The 18,087-nt window shown below is 46.0% G+C and overlaps 4 protein-coding genes across 4 annotated transcripts; 1 reads left to right on the forward strand and 3 right to left on the reverse strand.

The window, feature by feature from the left end:
* Positions 1 to 3,706: 3,706 nt before the first annotated feature.
* Positions 3,707 to 5,568, reverse strand: med18 (mediator of RNA polymerase II transcription, subunit 18 homolog (yeast)). The gene is made up of 3 exons (XM_040164447.2): positions 5,066 to 5,568; positions 4,771 to 4,871; positions 3,707 to 4,358 (listed from the first exon to the last, which is right to left on the reverse strand). Exons 2-3 carry the CDS (start codon positions 4,841 to 4,843, stop codon positions 3,802 to 3,804), a joined length of 630 nt encoding a protein of 209 aa, XP_040020381.1. The 5' UTR covers positions 4,844 to 4,871; positions 5,066 to 5,568; the 3' UTR covers positions 3,707 to 3,801.
* A 186-nt stretch (positions 5,569 to 5,754) lies between these two features.
* LOC120810143 (uncharacterized) lies at positions 5,755 to 7,683 on the reverse strand. The gene is made up of 7 exons (XM_078094476.1): positions 7,413 to 7,683; positions 6,981 to 7,286; positions 6,591 to 6,860; positions 6,333 to 6,509; positions 6,152 to 6,265; positions 6,021 to 6,061; positions 5,755 to 5,928 (listed from the first exon to the last, which is right to left on the reverse strand). The coding sequence occupies exons 1-7, from the start codon at positions 7,537 to 7,539 to the stop codon at positions 5,818 to 5,820; spliced, it is 1,146 nt and encodes a 381-aa protein (XP_077950602.1). The 5' UTR covers positions 7,540 to 7,683; the 3' UTR covers positions 5,755 to 5,817.
* A 582-nt stretch (positions 7,684 to 8,265) lies between these two features.
* On the forward strand, positions 8,266 to 14,476 carry cyp4t8 (cytochrome P450, family 4, subfamily T, polypeptide 8). Its single transcript, XM_040164449.2, has 12 exons — positions 8,266 to 8,618; positions 9,217 to 9,361; positions 9,479 to 9,523; positions 9,621 to 9,748; positions 9,867 to 9,991; positions 10,115 to 10,269; positions 10,420 to 10,526; positions 10,804 to 10,994; positions 11,089 to 11,222; positions 11,652 to 11,716; positions 11,841 to 11,923; positions 12,491 to 14,476. The coding sequence occupies exons 1-12, from the start codon at positions 8,301 to 8,303 to the stop codon at positions 12,663 to 12,665; spliced, it is 1,671 nt and encodes a 556-aa protein (XP_040020383.2). The 5' UTR covers positions 8,266 to 8,300; the 3' UTR covers positions 12,666 to 14,476.
* On the reverse strand, positions 13,256 to 17,936 carry ppp1r8b (protein phosphatase 1, regulatory subunit 8b). Its single transcript, XM_078094477.1, has 7 exons — positions 17,473 to 17,936; positions 16,892 to 16,952; positions 16,441 to 16,594; positions 15,887 to 16,104; positions 15,460 to 15,604; positions 15,086 to 15,150; positions 13,256 to 14,922 (listed from the first exon to the last, which is right to left on the reverse strand). The coding sequence occupies exons 1-7, from the start codon at positions 17,523 to 17,525 to the stop codon at positions 14,572 to 14,574; spliced, it is 1,047 nt and encodes a 348-aa protein (XP_077950603.1). The 5' UTR covers positions 17,526 to 17,936; the 3' UTR covers positions 13,256 to 14,571.
* Positions 17,937 to 18,087: the final 151 nt, after the last annotated feature.

The following is an 18,087-nucleotide window of genomic DNA, read 5'->3' on the forward strand; positions in this document are numbered from 1 at the left end:
GAATACAGTGTCCGATCGGTTTCAGTGAGCGGGAAATTGTCGCGCGGTGCCCCGCCAGTGTAATTTTCTTTCCGATTAGACCGATTTAGTCCAGATTAAGTGAGATTAGGTAACCCTAGATTTTAATCCGGGCGGAGTGAGGTGAAATGTTGTTTTTTTAGAGGACAGATTGAAAGATCATCTCTGCTCCGCATTCCATCCAAAGTGCACATAACACTTTGCACATTATCATTTGCCAAGACGCGCAGCACACTAACCGATAGATGGGGGGGCGGTGGGGGGGATACCGCACCTCAACCTCCCCCCTCCAATCCCCCTCCTCAAATCTGACAGCAGGGCGGGCACACGGTCACAGGTGCACGAGCCCCATTGGCTGTGCATTTCCTCCCATTAGAAACGACCTCGCCTTTCACCTTTATCACAAGCTTTTCTACAGCGATATATCAGTCGGCCCCAGGGTTTTATGCACATTCACACCTGCTCTGTGTTATTTATTCATTGACTTTGACTTTTTCGGATGATATTTGGAATTTAGGCAGATGTTCAATGTGAGCATCCTCATCACCGGGGGCGGGCGGAGGCTACCAGGCATGTTTTGTTCCATAGTTGTAAAAAACGTATTTAACAGAAAGACTCACGGGCAGCAGAGATGATCACCTGTGCAGCAAGGTGCCGTCGATTGGCTGGAGGAGCACGCGCCCTCTTCGTGCAAAGAGCGCGCGGACGGAAGCTATACTTAAACCTTTCACAACACGGCCTCTGTGTGCGCTCAGACACGACCGATGTCTCGAAGCGCCCGTCAAAGACGCCCGACTGTTAAAAGGCGGGAGGGTGTGTCATGTGTCCTAGAAATGACTTGAATGCTAAACATCGACGGGATCACACGCCAAAAAGCCCCGTCCTTCACCTACAGAGGAGATCCGTGAGCAATCGTTTATCGCTCAAAAGCAAAAGACCTCTGGCCCGGAGAACGACAACGTTCGGTACGGTGACGCAAGACGACGCAATGTCTCTCGATTGCACAAAGGGAAGGAAAAGGTATTTGGGGAGAGACACCACCGAGACAAACAGAGAGGGGAGGCCCAGGCAGCAGGACTTTTGAAAAACCCAACTAAACTACACATGTGTGTTGGGTCGCCTGCAGGCCGACCGCTACGCTGTCCCCATACCAGACATTCCAGAGGCAGCGTGGCTGGCTCCAGGCTCAGAGTGGCTGATCCCGGAACAGCGCGTTCTGCCCAGCAATAATCATCTCAAGTCAACCACAAGCGAGGCAGAGCTTCGGGCCCGTCAATTCCCCCCCCCGCGAACGAGTTCTCTGGAATGTCATTCACGTATACGGGGGGGGGGGGGGGGGGGGGAAGGGGGACGCGTCTCGTTTCCTTGGCACCGCCGGTCGGACGTCAATCGCACGCTCGCCACGTTGTGCAATGTGTCCCCCGTCAACCATTTGGCCCAGTGGGATTAGGATGAGAGGAAGCTGGAGACGCCGCAACAACACCCCTGGGAGATCAATGCCTGTTTGGGAAAATACACCCACCCCCCCCTCTCAGCCATGAAGCCCACACTCTAACAAGCATATGGCCTCCCGATGACACATGAAGGAGAGGGCTCCAGTCCAAGTGCTGCGAACGCTCCAGAGTAGAGCAAACTGGGTATCACCCCCTCCGTGGCACCGGCCCAAGGACGGATGACTTGGGAGACTTCCTGCCCCCCCCCCCCGGCTTTCTGTGGCGTCTCGGTGCGTGCGCTGCCAACTAGGAACAAGATGTCCAGAGGCGGCGAGGACCACTGGGGCCAGGAGTTTTAATTAAAGGCTTCGCGTCGTGGAGCGGAGAGTAAAGGCGTGCGCACGTCACGGCGTCGCTCGCCGTATCGGAGGTCAAACCAAAAACGCGTTCGTAACACCAACTGAGCGTAAATTCACTTCAGATTGCAGCCGAAGGCCCAGCACAACCAAATGGCATCACCTCAGTCTGCTTCTGCAACATGCAATATATCACATTCCAGTTAGTTAGTTGGCGCCATCCACAAGAAGCCGAGTAGGCTGGATGCCAAGGCGCTGATTAGCCTATCTGTGCCCCCGTTCTCCAGGCAATGCTGAGTGGAGGTGCTGTGGGAGTGCAGCTCATCACCAAAGAGCACCGTGCGGAACACAAGTCTAAGTGGAAGGACGCCAGCAGACTGTAGCGTATCCATGCCGGACATGAAGAGCCTCGGGCCACGAGGAATCTGCCTCTTTAATACATAATTCACTCAGCTCAAACATCATTCTCTGGTCCTGAAGGCCAGCCGTCTGCTTGTGGGTTTTTAGGAACACGGAACCGTCTCCATCAGATAATCGCATCTCTTGTACCAAACTATAATATTAGGTTCCAACAGATTCGCCTTTAGACAGACAAACTAAAACAATCCTATTACAATTGGATGTGCGGCTCAATTGTTCAACGGTTGTTTTCAAGGGTGCGTTTTATGTACGTGGAAGCAACGTCGTCTCACCTTTCCACCTCAGCGCGCTCGTCCTCATCAGCCTTGATGTGCAGGTAGGTCGACATGTAGAGACAGCCAGCTGCCCTGGAGCTCTCCCTTCAGACGGGGGACGCTTTACGTTGCAACCCCCAGCAAATGCATTTTCCTGCGGGGGTATTATTAGAAGCACTCATGTCTTATTGCCCACATTATTATCATAACTGACAGGATGTGCATTAGTTACTTCGGTCTCCGCAGCAGTGAGGCCGTCATGTTGACACACTGGTGCACGAGCCATTTTAGAATTCAGCACGAGGAGGGAGGATCCTGGTGCAGCTTTAGTGCTTTCATGTGTAATAGTCCCAGCTCAAGTTCCCATGAAAGAGGCACTAATGGGTTAACAGTAGAAATGAGAGGGGAAGAGAGGGGAAATCAATGCTTTTGTTGAGGGGAAGAAAGAGCGGCTTTCACAGGTCTATGTATCATTAAGCAATTGAGAAAGGTAATTAGAGTGTGTGGGGGGGGGGGGGGGGGGGGGAGGCGTGCAGATCTCACAGCTAATTATTTCCATGGCAACCACAGCTCCTCTAAATGAGCCGAACTCAGCTGGCAAGACACCCAGTTACACGAAGCACCAGAGCGCCCCCTAGTGGGATAGAATACACGCGTAAACACACACACGAATCAAATGAAAGGAAAAAAGGTCTTTGTACAACACACATCATACTCTACAACTTAGTGGGGTGTATTTACATATATATAAACCAAGTTTGGGTTTTTAGTTAACCTGCCACATTGAGAGATCTTAAAACGAAAGGTTGATAATTAAGAAAATCAACCAATTAAAGAAATAAAAAAGGAGCTCCTGTGTCACGATGCAGAACTTTTATGACAAACATCACTTGCCTGGAAGTGGTTGTCTTTTAAGCAATTATGTTTTTTACTGCTTTACAATTTTTACTGCTTTTATTCCATTTAATCCCAAACACTACTCACATTTATTCTGTAAACACAGTGAATTCCATGTGCAGGTAATGATCATCCAAATGCATCAAATGATGTACATCATAAAAAAAATTATTGAACTAGCAACGAGTTTAACCAAAACTGTGCAGCATGAAGTAATGAAAGTGTGTGTGACCTCACTTGAAATTTATAGAATGAAATAATATTTTGCCTGACTATAGTCATTTCAAAACTCACATAACAAATGCACGAGAAGTAGAACGTTAAGCCCAAGTTGAATTGCATTTAATTTTAGTTCAAATAAAAACATTAAAAAAAATGTTGTTTGTCCATGTTGGCCGTAGACGACCCTCTAAATGATGTCATTCAATGCCTCTGTTTGCTGGGGTCAATCTTCTCAAGGTGGACCAGAGGTTTAAGCTGCTCGGCAAAGCTGCGCATGTCCTCTGACATCGTGTCCTGGCCGGCAGGCGCCAACACGCTCAGCTCCACCAGGAAGGAAAGCGATAGACGTTCCGTGTTCTCCGTGTTCCCTGGTACCAGGATCCGCGACAGCTTGCTGACCACTATTTTCATAGCGCCTTTGCGGAATATGTGCCCGTTAGCCACAAACTCGTGGTCCATGCGGAAGCCCATCTCATTGAGGAACTCCGGCAGGCTGTGAGAGGCGGCCACGTCAACGCAGTTGCGCACCAGGGCGTGGCGGCTCTTGTCTCCCACCTCAGGTTGGCCGAGGTAGCGTAGGTGCCATGGCGATGTGGGGTGGGAGAGGGACCGCCGCGCGCGCAGAATGAAAGGGTTCCCCTGTTGGCCTTTCAGGAGATAAACCAGTTCGTGATCGGTGAAGGTCTCCGGTTCCATGTTGTCACACAGACCTCGAAGGCGATGCAAGAGGCTTTCCAGTGCCTGGTCGAACACACTGCCTGCGTGGAGACAGGGTAGAGAAGCAAATGCGCTTATAAAAAGAAATAATGCGAATCATTTTGATCAAACAGTTAAAAGGGGTGTTGATTCTACTTCAGGAGCAGACAGAAGCTTGTGGTAACGATGATTTATACTGCATTTGAATGAGTTTCTACTATGTTGTCCACCTCCTCCCAAATAGGGAAGTAGGATTTGGAGTAACAGTAATCGTGCTGAAATAGAGTCCATTAGAATGTATGCGACAGTTATTTAATTTCTCAGTAATACCAACTGGAGCGTGATTAGAGCACTTTCAAACATGCTCACCTCATACAGAGACATGAAACTATTAGAACATTCTACTTGCATCAGTCTCTCCTTCAGGCCACGTACCTCAAAGGTGTGGAGAGAGGTTCCCTTTTGTCAGCTTACCTTGCAGCAGATATTCCATCATATTGATGGTTCCTCCGGTGACAGGCATCACTGTAACTTGGGGGGCTTCCATGTTTTCTTTGGCACCGGGTTGTTGTTATCTGTAGGAGTAAAGTGTCAATAGCTAAGCTAACTAAGCTAAGCTATCATATGTCTCAGCTTATAACGCCTCTGACGTAAATACACGAGTCACTGTTACCTTGCCAACAGGTTTAGCTAAATGTGATGAGCTAATTCAAGTCATGAAGGGGGCAATTCAAGGCAATTCATTCTGAAAATAAGTTTAATTCATTACCTGAACACTGATCAAATGCAGCTCTTCGCCTGATCTGGAGCACCGGCTAGAAGTCGGATAGCGCGCCTTCTGTGCGGCTTGCAGATACCCAGCTAGCGAGCTAGCTAGCTAGCGGCTAGCTAAGGCAGATAGCATCTGTTAGCTACAACAGCGTGCAGGTCCAATGTACCGCGCCAAACCTTTCAACGTTCGCTACCGTACTTTAATTGAATGACACGTGCATATTAATGGGGACTACGTGGTGATTCGAGAAACGGAAAACGCCAACTGCTTGGATTATTGCGGACAGCAGAGACAGGACACCGCCGACAACAGTGAGGGAAAACCTAGTTTACTCTTCTTCGTCTGTTGCTTTTCCCGCTGCTGTTGGACGCGGCGCGTCACCGCCACCTACTGGAGCCGTGTAGTTATGCAGGTCTCCTCTTCTACCGGTGTATTCGTCTTCATCAACGTGCACCAACATGTCGCAATGGAAACCTGCGTTAACCACTCTCCACTTGTGTGTGCAAACGGTTAATTGGGGGGATATTCACCTACTGCAAAGTAACTATAGCTATAAAATAAATGCTGTGGAGTAAAATAGTAAACTATCTCTAATAAAACACAATACCCCAAACATACATTTGTTAGCACAGTAGTTTAAACTGAATGTAATGTATAACAGCAGTATCTACAGACACAAACATAAAAATATCACAAAATCTTTTACACAGTATTATTTATTGAACAGTTTCATTTCTGGCCGGTTCTCTTTAGGCTACTCGTATTTCACTGTACACACAAACACTGTCTGTCAAAGGATTGGTCTTTGCAGGTCTCCTAAAGACAGTTGATGAATAGACCACTGAAATCTCCTCTTCCTCCTGCAGTCAGGAGTAAGAAATGTATTTTGATTGCTGCATTGCAGATACATGGATATGCTTTCATCATCATCCTTCATCACTAACTGACTTACCCTGGCATCTGAGCCCCGGCAACAAAAGTCAACAGGAAACGCTGTCGTAGATAGAAACAGAAAGAGAATCCCTTTGAACACTGACACAACACAACAGGAAATGCAACACAAAAAGAGCTGAACACTCTTACCTGCTCGTGATTTTCTTCTGTAGCAAATGAAAATTGACATTAAAATAAGCAATGTGAGGCCTGCTGACGCTCCATAAGTCACCGGGAACAGATATCCGAGCTCCGTGGGGAAATCTGTAAAAAAAAAAAAAAAAGAGAATTGAAATTCTTCATTATGAATTCCTTAAAGAAAAAGAGCTACCTGTTGAGTTGTTGAAAGCGTCGCGTTGAGTTGTTGCAGTGCAGTTCAAGGACCCATCTGGATCTACAGGCACAGATATCGTCCCTCTGCCTGTCTCCACGTTCATTGTGCTGTTGGCTTTGACTTCCACGTCACACGTCACCGCACAGGAAAAAGACGAGGCCTCACTGTTGTGACCTGAAATACGGCAAAAAAACATATTTGAGGTAAAACCATTTCTTTTGACCTAAGACGTTCATGTGTGTGTTATCTCCCTACCTGTTAGTACACACAAGTGGACGGTGAAAAGCTTCTGTTTGTTTCCGTCACATCCACTTCTCCAGCAGATATATCTCCCAGCATGTGCTTTTTTGACATTTACAATTTGCAATGACTTGTTGTGAGTCACGAAGTCTGGTTCCGCGCCTCGGCCGGAGTTTGCGGGTGCTTCAAATGTCCAACTTAAGTTGACAAAGTCGCCGGGACATGTCTCAGTTAAACTGATTCCTACAATAACGTTGACTGTCTTATTAGTCTCTTTTAGAGTTTCTGAAAACAAAACAAAGGTTCATGTCAATAAAAGACGGGTTTTGGAAAATGTTTATAACTGGATGCAGAAAGCAGTTGAATAGTTATAGAACAAATGATGGAGATCAAAATAGTTCTGACCTTTGTTCACAGTGACGACAGTGAGCGAATCATTCCACCAATTGTTCTGAAAACAGACTTCACACCAGTAAAGTCCCTCATCCGCCTCAGTGAAACAATCAATGATCAAGGAACCATTACGTAGCACCTTCATTCTGGAGCGGAAGAAGCTCTGATAATGCTCTATTCCTTTGTCGTCTTTAAAGTACAGCATGCTCCTTTCCTTACCTTTCTCGTGCAGCCATTTGAAATGGCTTGAATCCCTTTGGTAATGTGGACAAGGAATCTCAGCCTGACATCCCAGCGAGAACAGAAGGTGAGTTTTGGCTGCCAAATAGAGGCGTTCCGTTACGCACTTGTAGTAGCTTTCAAAATGTAACATGTAAATAATGTATTGAGAACACTAACTTCTCAAATTGCAGAGTAACGTGAAATATTTTGTCAGTTACTTACGGTTTCTGGAGGCCGATGAGTTCCAAACAATAAATAGAAAAACAAGGCCTTTCAGCATTGTGCGTGAGGCACTCAAAGACACAAGTGAAGCGATGAAACGTGGTAACACTCTCACCAACACCCTCATCCAAGTGTCTACACAAGGTTTTATACTGAGCTTAATGACTAAATTCACAGTGGCTCACAGGAAGTGGTCTAGCAGACAATGCTGGGGAACTTTTTTTTTCTCACACTGTGTCACATTGAGATAGATAGATAGATAGATAGATAGATAGATAGATAGATAATATGCAATACAATCATACTAATTTGTAAAAAGAGAAGAGGAAGAGCAGCAACATCACATTTATTGTCATTTCCAGTCGTCTTATCTGTCTTGTTGTCCATTGTCTAACTGTGTCTAACTGTCTGATGTTATGCATCAATCAAAGTCAAATTCCTTGTATGTATGACATATTTTGGTAATAAATGTTTCCTGATTCCTGATTATTGTCCTTTTGCATATACAGTATGTGCATCAGTGTACAATCTAGCAAAAACTAATAATGGTGCCAATACTGCAATTATCTGCTCATATTGTTTTCACTATTGCTTTTATATTTATATCTTATTTTATTCTTATATCGAACCCAACCATCAAGACAAATTATTCTATGTGTAACATATGTGGCAATAAATGTCTTCTGATTGCGATTCTTCTACAATTTACTTAGTGTGGGTCAAGTTACACCTAAAACGTTGCTCAAAAGCACTACAACACCTTTAAAAAATGACCAAATACAGTAAAAAAAAACAGTTTCAACAACAAACAAAATCACTGATAATTTCTTCTTTAAATCTTCCGTGGTGAAAGATCCCACACTTCCAGCAGCGCGTGAAGCCACCACCATGGAGCCAGTCGGAGCACCTTTCCACTCCGGGCTGTTACGTCACACACCGAAGCGGCGTAACGTCCCTGGCTGCCGCGCGCATCTTTTCCGTCGTCTCCAAGGCCAAGCCGCCGCCAGCATGGAGTCCCCTGCCGCTTTCCGGGTGCCTAACCCGGGCTGGCCTCACACGCATCCCTGGGTCGCCGTGGCCGCGCTGTGTCTCGCCGCCGTCGCGTGGAAGCTGGCGGCGCTGCTCGCGCAGAGGAGGCGCGCGCTGCGCAGCGTGGAGTCCTTCCCGGGGCCCCGCGCGCACTGGCTCTTTGGAAACGTCAGGGAGGTAAATCACGTCGCGTGGCTGCGTGGGACTTTTAAAGTGCGACCACTGTGGCCATCACGCCGAGGCCTCCTTTTTTTTTTACAAGATAACACAAAAAACCCGGATAATTAAAGTAAACGAGCGCAACTTGAAGGACACCTGTGAAGCGCGTGGCTGATGCACGAGTGCTCGTTATGGTCGGTTATCCAAACATTTCAGGCTTTATGATAAAATACAGAATCACCCTTTGTGTCCATTTCTAAAGCCTCGCGTTAGGACAGATGCTCAATAAAGTTAGAAAAAAACATGTACATACTAATTTACATGGAATTTGCGTGAGGAGGAGGAGGAGGAGGAAGAGGAGGGGGTGACGGGTCCATGTCGCTACATACTAACAGATCGGCTTGTGCCGTTCTGAAAGAGGAACATTCCACCGACCCCTGTTCGCCCTCTGCGCTACTTTGTATACACTTTTTACACAAATGTCTATTTCTGCTGATAGATTAGATTTATCAGGCTTTCGGCTTAATCTGAAACATGTTATTCAATGGCAATGTGTGTTTGAAATAACCTTTGAAATAACGCCAAGCTTCCTTCATGTGCACGTTTTCCTTTTCAGATTAAGCGAGATGGGACCGACCTGGACAGGGTTGTGAAGTGGGGGGAGCAACACCCGTATGCTTTCCCCCTTTGGTTTGGTCCCTTTGTTTGTTACCTCAACATCCACCATCCGGATTACGTCAAAACCGTTTGGACGTCGTCAGGCGAGTGACCTTTTACCGACCGAGCAGCGGTTTAATTTACCTCCTTATGGGGACATTCGCACTCTGTACATACAGCGGTCAATGTAACGTGGTTTCAAAGTGTTCGTCTCCCAACAGAGCCAAAAGACCGTCTCGCGTACAGCTTCATTGAGGCTTGGATTGGTGAGACCACTCCTTCCCCAAAAACTTATTTCAGCAGCGGAGGTGTTTTGTCGAGCTTTGTACTCACGTCGAGCAAACTTCCCGTGTCTGCCTTTAGGTGATGGGTTGTTGGTGTCAAAAGGTCAGAAGTGGTTTAGACACAGGAGACTCTTAACCCCGGGTTTCCATTATGCGGTTCTGAAGCCATACGTAAATCTGGTGTCCGCCTCTACTACGACTATGCTGGTACGTAAATGATGAGCGTTCCTCTTAATACGTAACGTGTCGTGGTGATGCTTAGAGAATCCAGGCGTTGGTTGAGCCAACGAGCGAGATGTAACCTCGGTTGTCTCCCCGCCGCCAGGACAAATGGGAAAGATACGCCAAAAGCAATGAGTCCTTTGAGCTGTTCGAACACGTGAGCCTCATGACCCTGGACAGCATCCTGAAGTGCGCCTTCAGCGACGACAGCGGCTGCCAGACGAAGAGGTGAAGCCACAACGGACCTTCTCATAGGGTTCTAGACTCGGCTCCCGTGTGTTTTCTGCTTCACGTGAATCACCGGTGGGAGGAAAGCTGCTGTTGACGGTTCCCCATACGTTCTCCTTTCAGTGGAACGAACGCGTACATCAAAGCGGTGTACGAGCTCAGTTACCTCGTCAACCTGCGGTTCCGGACGTTTCCGTACCACAGCGACCTCCTTTTCTACCTCAGTCCGCATGGCTTCAGATTCCGAAAAGCATGCAAGGTGGCTCACGGCCACACCGGTGAGATCTTCAAACCGGTGCCAACTATCAACTATACTGGATTTGATCAATTTGCAATATAGCATATCTGTTATTATTTTACATGTTGCTGCAGTTTTAACAATTGGCCTGGAAATAAACTCATAAATTCTCTTGCCCCCCTTTTTGAAGAGGAAGTCATCAGAAAAAGGAAAGAAGCCCTAAAGGAGGAGAATCGGCCGGACGGCATCCAAGCCAAGCGAAACAAGGACTTTCTGGATATCCTTCTATTAGCAAGAGTATGCTATTTGACATCGGCTCCCATCAAATTAATTCAGAAATTTACACTTGTACACAAGCTCACGACACCGGTAATAAACTTAAACGCCGACGCCAGCAACAACTTTCTGAGAGAAAGTGGATGGAAGACAGTATTGAGTCATTTTAAAGTAACGCAACAACAACCAAACTTAAAAACCGCCAACGTCAGACATCAATTCCATTCCTGACGACCATCTGCATTTTGCTCAGCCGAGACATTCTTTGATGCATTTCTGTCTGTTGCCCGACCTCCAGGATGAGAATCAACAGGGCCTGTCGGACAAAGATCTGCGAGCGGAGGTGGACACCTTCATGTTTGAGGGCCACGACACCACCGCCAGCGGCTTGTCTTTCATCCTCTACTCCCTGGCCTGCCAGCCGGAGCACCAGAGGCTCTGCAGGGAGGAGATCCTTCGAACCCTGGACGGCAGGGACTCCTTTTCTTGGTAGGTTGACATTGTCCGGCAACCCCGACACGTGCAATGCCGGGCCGGGCGCCAGTCGGACGGACAACCAACACGCGTGTGCTTTTATTTTAAGGGAGGATCTCGGTAAAATTCCATACACCACAATGTGCATAAAAGAATCCCTGCGCCTCTACCCTCCTGTGCCGGGAGCGTCCAGAGTCACCACCAAACCCATGACCTTTTTTGATGGAAGGACATTGCAAGCAGGTTTGTTGTTTTTGGAAAAGTTTATGGATGCTGCCATTAACCTCGTCGGGCCTGTCACAACATACAAAATATATTACAGTTGCAATCTAAATTATTCAACGCCCCCCATTGCACATTAGGTTTATTGCTTGTCATGAAGGGGTTGAATCATTTTGAGACTGCAGTAAATTCATTAAAGTCATTAAAAGTAGCAGTTTGTGTTGAATTTGGATAAAACCTTTTGTAATATTAGTTTCATTAAACTACTTAAACGATTCTTGAGTAATTTCTTTATTGCAAACAGCTGAGAAATTGTATATTTTTCCAATAAACCTAATGTGCAATGGGGGGGGTTGAATAATTTTGATTGCAACTGTAACCGTTAAACCTACACGCTTTACATGGTTGTAGCAGGCTATGAAAAAAAAACACTTTTTTTCTCATTGGCAGGTTGTTATGTTGGAACAAGTGTGTTTGGGATTCACAGGAATGCAGCTGTCTGGGAAAACCCGAATGTAAGTGACAATGATGCTCCTCAGCCAAACCATTTTCAGGGGGACAAATTAAGTAAAGCGAGTTGTGCCACAGTTTTCTTTTATTTATTTATTTATTTATTTATTAAATCTGGGGTGCACGCAGGTCTTCGACCCACTGCGCTTTCTCCCGGAGAATGTTTCCAAGAGGTCACCACATGCATTCGTGCCCTTCTCAGCTGGACCGAGGTACGACCCCACCTGGTTGCTTGAACTGGCTCACCTTGAGGAAGAGCTACAGTAACTTTGTCTGATCGTGTGTGTATCCGATTACTCTGCGGTATGCGAATGTTTGAGCCTCCCCAGCCGCCCCCCCCCCCCCCCCCTCCTACCAACATAGTGCAAACGGTTACAAACGGAGCTCAGCGGCCACTTTCAGTGAGGGCCAAACCGAAAAAGGTTAATCCTTTGTGCAAATCTCTGCTTGCAGCAGAAAATAAAGGCACCCGTTGACTGCACGTGGATTTATGGGCATCATAAACTATATAAACTTTACAGTACAATTGTCTTGCAGTAAGAACCAATTGGCAACAGTTGCAGTTATACAGTAACTCGCTATTTGCACAGATTGCAACGGATTTCTTTAAACTGTTGAACAGTGAACACTGATCACAAGTTCCCTTGTACCCTTTGAAACACAATACGAATTATTTGGTAATGACTATTTGATTTTAACTGTAAATTCCTTTTTCATGGCATCTTGCGGTCCTCTCATCATTCGTCGTATTCCTGAAATTGTCCCCACCCCGCACTCAGAAACTGCATTGGCCAGACCTTCGCCATGAACGAGCTGAAAGTGGCGACAGCCCTGACGCTGAAGAGATACCAGCTGATCGAGGACCCCACTCAGAAACCCAAGCTGTTGGCTCAGCTGGTGCTTCGCTCGATCAATGGCATCCACATCAGGGTGAAAGCCGCGGACGTGCAGTAAACCTCACGTTGCTCTGGAAGAAAACAATTTATAACGGATAATGAAATGTGTTTCTAATATCAATTATATTTTGGGGTGGGAATAATTTGCTGAAAAGGAAATTGTATCACTTTTTTTGCACTGATGAGTAAACCCCAAATGTGTTCATAACTTTCTGCCAGAATACATTGTCGTTTTTCTTGTGGGTGAAAGGTCATAGGTCAAAGTCCTAAAATGTTGCTCATTCATTTTGCTTGTGTTCATGAAAAAGTGGCATGACTGATCAAAGTTTAATTGAATGAACAGCTCTTTGTGTGAAGTTACTTTAACTGGCACCGTTCAACATTCAACTCATTTGAATCGGGTCAAAGTGCCACGAGGGAAGCGGGTCAATGAATGACTGTCTTGTCATATTTGTTCTGACCATTGAAAACCAATTTAACATTTAATCTCGTTGGAAAACAATGCAGTTTTCAGCCAAAACTAATTCATTTTTATTTACAGTCATGATTACAAAACCCACAAGGACAAAAAGTCACCAGCAGATTGTAAAAGTGAGCCCGCTCGCCTTGGGTGGACCGCCGACCTTTCGCTTACAAGATCCCACGAAATGGCTTTGAAATTTTTATTGGCAGAGCATCTTCAGTGGCGACTTAATGCTGAACCAAAAGAGTGTTACATCAACCTTCCTTTGAACTGCTTTGCCCTGCGTTCACAATACGTAGAATGGAAATTAGCCACCGGTTAAGTGAGAATACCATTCAACCAATTACGTAATGCCCCGACTGTTTGACACGGATCACTATTATTCTGTTACTGTGCACAGATGGCTCCTTGTTCCAAGTCAGTTGAGGGAAAACTAAACAGTTAAGTGTAAATGCACTGTACGCCTTTGCAAGTGAAATATATTAACATGCTAATAACCATCAAAATATCCTAAATGCAAACCTTTCAACTACCTCTCAGTATTGAGTGTCACTGTGCTGCCGTTCCAATTAAAATAACTAAACTCCATTAGTACATAAGTCCAATTAACTGCCAACTTAGAAAACTGTAAAATCGTTGTATTTACAGTATACTACAAACCTCTTAACACTCAATATATACTGGAAAAAGCTAAAGGACAGAGTCGATTAACATAGTGTTTGGACAGGCAAGTGGCTTTTATCTGCAAAGAATCCATATCAGTAACAAGAGCGTTCAATTATCACTTTCATATGACGCAACATATAGACTTTGAAATATGACGGTTGGTGCAACGGGCCACGAACATCAGTACCTTCAAGTGTGCAGCTAAACCTCAGTGAAAACTTTGACCTTTGTGCACGAGTCACCATCTAGTGGATTGTTGGACAAATACACAACACTTGGGTTGCTGTCATATTGGTCTAATAAACCTAATGGAACGGCTTCACATTATGTCCAGAGGTTTTCAGAATAAAAAGCAGCCCTGTGTTTTGATAGAAACCGACTTCATGATACTGACTTTCTCACATTAAAATATTTTATATAAAAGTATTTGTTGCCATTTGTTAAACAGCATTATCAAAACACTGACGGAGTGAGAAAAAAAAAGTTGAAAAAGTGATTAGTAGAAAAAAAAAATACAACATTGAAAACAAACATGTAGCCCGTCACTCACAAACAGGCAGCTGCACCTCTGAGGGACAAACGCACACTGCCAAGTCTTAATTTATGTTAATTGTGTTTGCAGTCAAGACAATTCTGATGCATTCCTGCCAACTTATCGACTGCTGACTCAGCGATGATGGTGACATCTTGTGTGACGAAATGATGTGGCGTCTCGTGATGAAAAAGATATAACACGACAAATAAAAAAAATAAAAAAAGAAGAAGTTTGAGATGTGAATGGATCCACCTCTGCCAGGTCACAGATGTTCCTGCCGGTACCCTGAGAGTCAAACGGTTAGATGAGTAGTGACGGGGTGGGCTTCTTCCCCGGCCAAGCTTCTTTGGCATACTTCTTTTTGCGTGGCTCGTTGTGAGTCTCTGGTAGGTAGGGGGCTGTGACCGGGGTGGGGTTGAGCGTGACAGGGGGCTGGGGTGCCTCTGGGGCCAGGTCCACCTCTGGCGCCGGATTGGGGAAGGGCAGAGGAAGCCCTCCCTGCATGGAAGCCCCTCCCGGAGCTGTTGGCTGGTTCTCGTGACTGGTGGGAGGCAAGTCCCCATAGAGACCCCCCCCCAGGCTGTAGCTGTGGATCCGCTTTGAAGTCAGGTCATCGAGGCCGAGCGTGTTGTGACCCTCGGATCTACGTTTCTGCAGCAGAGATGGTGTATTGACATCACAGGCTATTTTTTATTACACACACACATATTATTTTATATATATTAGACACACGTTTATACATATTAAAAGTTATACGAGTTATTATTGTTTCTTAAGACACAGCACTGGTAGTATTCTTCATTTTAAAGCTTACCTTGATTGGGATTACAGCCGTCTGCACCATGTTTCTAAACCGTCCCACCGAAGGGTCGATATCCTCTGCAAGTATTTAAAATACATTACATACTAATTACATAGCTAAAGGACATAGCTGGGTTTTAGATTTACTCCATGATGAGAGACCCCTCACTGCAAAACCCAGTCAAACTAATTAAGACAATTACTTGGTGGTGTTACATTTGATATTCAGAGCACTGACATGCAAACAAGTAGTGGAATAATAGCCACCTGATCAGAGAACAAGTGTAATTTGAACAGTTAGAAAGTTCACACAGCGTTTTACAGCTGACTGACACCAGTGTCATCATTCTGTGAGACCGTCATAAAGGAATCCAAAATGACTCCTACCAGGGTTAATAATGGAGTCGTCCTCATTGAAGGTAACCCTGGAGTTCCTCCGCTTCCTCTTGGGCCTCTGGATCTCCAGATTACCCTCCTCGATGGTCAGTAAGGAGATGCGCTTGTTGTGAGCTGTATTGAACTCGGTCAGGTTCTGTCAGGATGCAAACAGATGTGGATATCAGGATGTTACTGCTTCAGCATGCAGCAATAACCCAGCCAGAGCAAGTAAAAACCCCACGAAGGTCTTATTATCATCATCAGCTCTTTGTCAATGTTACGTTCATTTTCACACATAGAAAGCACATTGTACTACAGAGAGTGACAGACAGTGACATGTGATTACAGAGAGTCTGGTTGCGGCCATTTTCTTTGTCCTTTCATGCACCCTACGTTAGAGAGCACAAGACTATTGTCATCGAGAACCTCAACGTACCTCCAGCTCTGTCTCTTCCTCTGGAAGCCCGAGCAGTCCTTTCAGCTCCTCGTCCTCTCCCGTCTTACTGTCTCCTGTGCCGGCGGTCCCTTGCGCCTGGGGCTTTTCTCTGATTGTGTAGGTCCTTGTTGATGCTCCAAAAGACACCGTGGAGTCTATGGGAACTTGCTGGGGCTTGTGTGCCTCCAGACGGATGTGTCCCAGATAAGTACCGTGGGCTAAAACAGTGAAAATCAAATTAAGTGGTTTGCAAATATTAAGACAGGTGATTCCGTTTTCAAATGTTACTTCAGAACCAGTCCTGGTGGAAACTACGCGTTTCAAAGCTATTGATTGCATCGTCTCTATGATGTACAAAAGTAAGAAAAAAAAGGAAAGAAATCTCAGTTACAAAGTTGCAAAGACAATTCATCTATTCTCAAAATAGTCTAGAATACATTTTCTCTTGTTCGGCAAAGGAGTCCTTGGAGTTCTTACCACACACACACACACACACCTAACGAGACACTGGTTCTACACATAACACAAGTACACAAATGTGATTGTGCTCTTACTGCTGTTGAGGTCTATGAGAAAGAGCCTTTTCAGGTGTTTGTGGTAGACCAGGGCGGCGTGGACACGTGAGCACGACTGATGGTCAATGGTGAAGTCACACCAGTCCGGGTTCCTTCCGAACAAGTAGTACTTCTTTTCATCTATGATCAGTTTCTACGGGAAGAGACAGGTTCATGGGATCAACTGGTTCACGGTTACCGCGTACGCCTTTGTGCCTCTGAGCCATAACTTCACGGCGATTCTTTCCGCTGAAAAGCTTAAATCTCAGGGCTGCTCTGCTCTCGCACCGTTTGAAGCCATGCAGCCAATGAATGTCCCAGTGTGCAGCACATCTGGGACAGAGTGGACCTCCAGGCTCGTATCTGGTGCGTTAAACTCGCGTACATCCCATCACACACGTTTACTCGAGTTCACAAAAGGCATTGAGCTTGGAGGAAAGACCGCGGTTACCTCCATCAGCTTGTCTCCCTTCATCACGTCCAGGTGGAGACCCTGAGGCGGCTTGCCTGCCCTGAAAGGAAACACTTGGTCAACGTCTTAAAACACGTGCAAAGTCTGCAATCCAGGCATTCGTGCCGCGCTGGTTGCTGCAATAAACCGGTGTCCCGGCTCGGCTCGCTTAAAGGTGTGTTCATGATAAACTATTGGTGCCTCTCATTGAAACGTTCGTGCTATTAGCGGTTCGGCGTTTAAACGTCATTAAACGACCAAGACAAAAGCAAAAAAAAATTGAGTTTAAACCGCCCAGAAGTGGAGCAGCCCTGCACAGACCAGACGCCCTAACGACGAAACACGCGAAGCATCTTCTGGTAGAAACGACACAATAAACTAACGCCATTTGTAAATGAATAGCAACGTGAACGCGTTAGCCTGCTAGCTTGCTCGGTGGCTAACGCTAGCAACAGTTACTACAAGCTGTTCCCGGAGAAGGAGATCGGTCGAATGAATGAGTGAACGCTGCTCTGCTCGTTCGCGTCTGGTATTGCGTCGCAAAACAGGCGGTTGCGACTTTATCAAGTGGATTTTCTCACCATGACGGACAATCAAAAGGAGGAGCACTTTCTTTGCTTATTTTAGTCGCCATCTTGCCTCATCTTCTCATGGCCGAAGTGCATGCTGGGTGAGCGTCACTTCGGTGTGACTTGTCAGTTATCTTCTAATATCCCTCACACAAAGTGGAACTCCACAGCGGTTTAGCGAACCGTGACGCGTCCACGCTATTAATAGTGAACTTTGTTAAACGCATCACTGTTCTGACATCGAGTGAGTTTAAATTAAACCGGAAAACCGTTGAATTTCCCCCCAAACACCACCAGAGGTGCTCAGAGGCCTCAGAGTTCTGTCTCGAACTCCACGGCCTTCAAGTGTCAAATGAAACTGCTGTTGGGTCGCTCTGGTTTCGGGGTGAGGGGCTCACAGTCGTAAGTGGGCGGACGCTCACGTTTCTTCCACAGGAAGCCGGCATGTTGTCTTGTGGCATTAGCAGTTTGAAAAGGTTCTTCCAACACACACCATGTGTCATGGAACACTTTGAAGGACACTGGGAGGTTATATTTGAGTTTGTTGGTGCAGGTCACTTTCCTTGGTGGGGATGAACATGTCCGTCATTCGTGCTATTAACTGCAATCAAATATCGTTGTTGTGTT

The sequence above is a fragment of the Gasterosteus aculeatus genome, chromosome 20 (genome assembly GCF_964276395.1).
Source record: "Gasterosteus aculeatus chromosome 20, fGasAcu3.hap1.1, whole genome shotgun sequence".
Taxonomy (NCBI): Eukaryota; Metazoa; Chordata; class Actinopteri; order Perciformes; family Gasterosteidae; genus Gasterosteus; species Gasterosteus aculeatus.

Excerpts from the sequence above, each read along its gene's own strand:
- ppp1r8b (XM_078094477.1), bottom strand. The coding sequence starts at position 17,525 with ATGGCGACTAAAATAAGCAAAGAAAGTGCTCCTCCTTTTGATTGTCCG. Across the intron at positions 16,595-16,891 it reads AGGGAGACAAGCTGATGGAG|AAACTGATCATAGATGAAAA; the intron begins GTAACCGCGGTC and ends CTCTTCCCGTAG. Across the intron at positions 15,151-15,459 it reads CGACTCCATTATTAACCCTG|AGGATATCGACCCTTCGGTG; the intron begins GTAGGAGTCATT and ends AAATACTTGCAG.
- cyp4t8 (XM_040164449.2), top strand. The coding sequence starts at position 8,301 with ATGGAGCCAGTCGGAGCACCTTTCCACTCCGGGCTGTTACGTCACACA. Across the intron at positions 9,362-9,478 it reads AACCGTTTGGACGTCGTCAG|AGCCAAAAGACCGTCTCGCG; the intron begins GCGAGTGACCTT and ends GTCTCCCAACAG. Across the intron at positions 9,992-10,114 it reads AGCGGCTGCCAGACGAAGAG|TGGAACGAACGCGTACATCA; the intron begins GTGAAGCCACAA and ends TTCTCCTTTCAG.
- LOC120810143 (XM_078094476.1), bottom strand. The coding sequence starts at position 7,539 with ATGAGGGTGTTGGTGAGAGTGTTACCACGTTTCATCGCTTCACTTGTG. Across the intron at positions 6,062-6,151 it reads CAGAAGAAAATCACGAGCAG|CGTTTCCTGTTGACTTTTGT; the intron begins GTAAGAGTGTTC and ends TATCTACGACAG. Across the intron at positions 5,929-6,020 it reads GCCGGGGCTCAGATGCCAGG|GAGGAAGAGGAGATTTCAGT; the intron begins GTAAGTCAGTTA and ends TCCTGACTGCAG.
- med18 (XM_040164447.2), bottom strand. The coding sequence starts at position 4,843 with ATGGAAGCCCCCCAAGTTACAGTGATGCCTGTCACCGGAGGAACCATC. Across the intron at positions 4,359-4,770 it reads GATGGAATATCTGCTGCAAG|GCAGTGTGTTCGACCAGGCA; the intron begins GTAAGCTGACAA and ends GTCTCCACGCAG.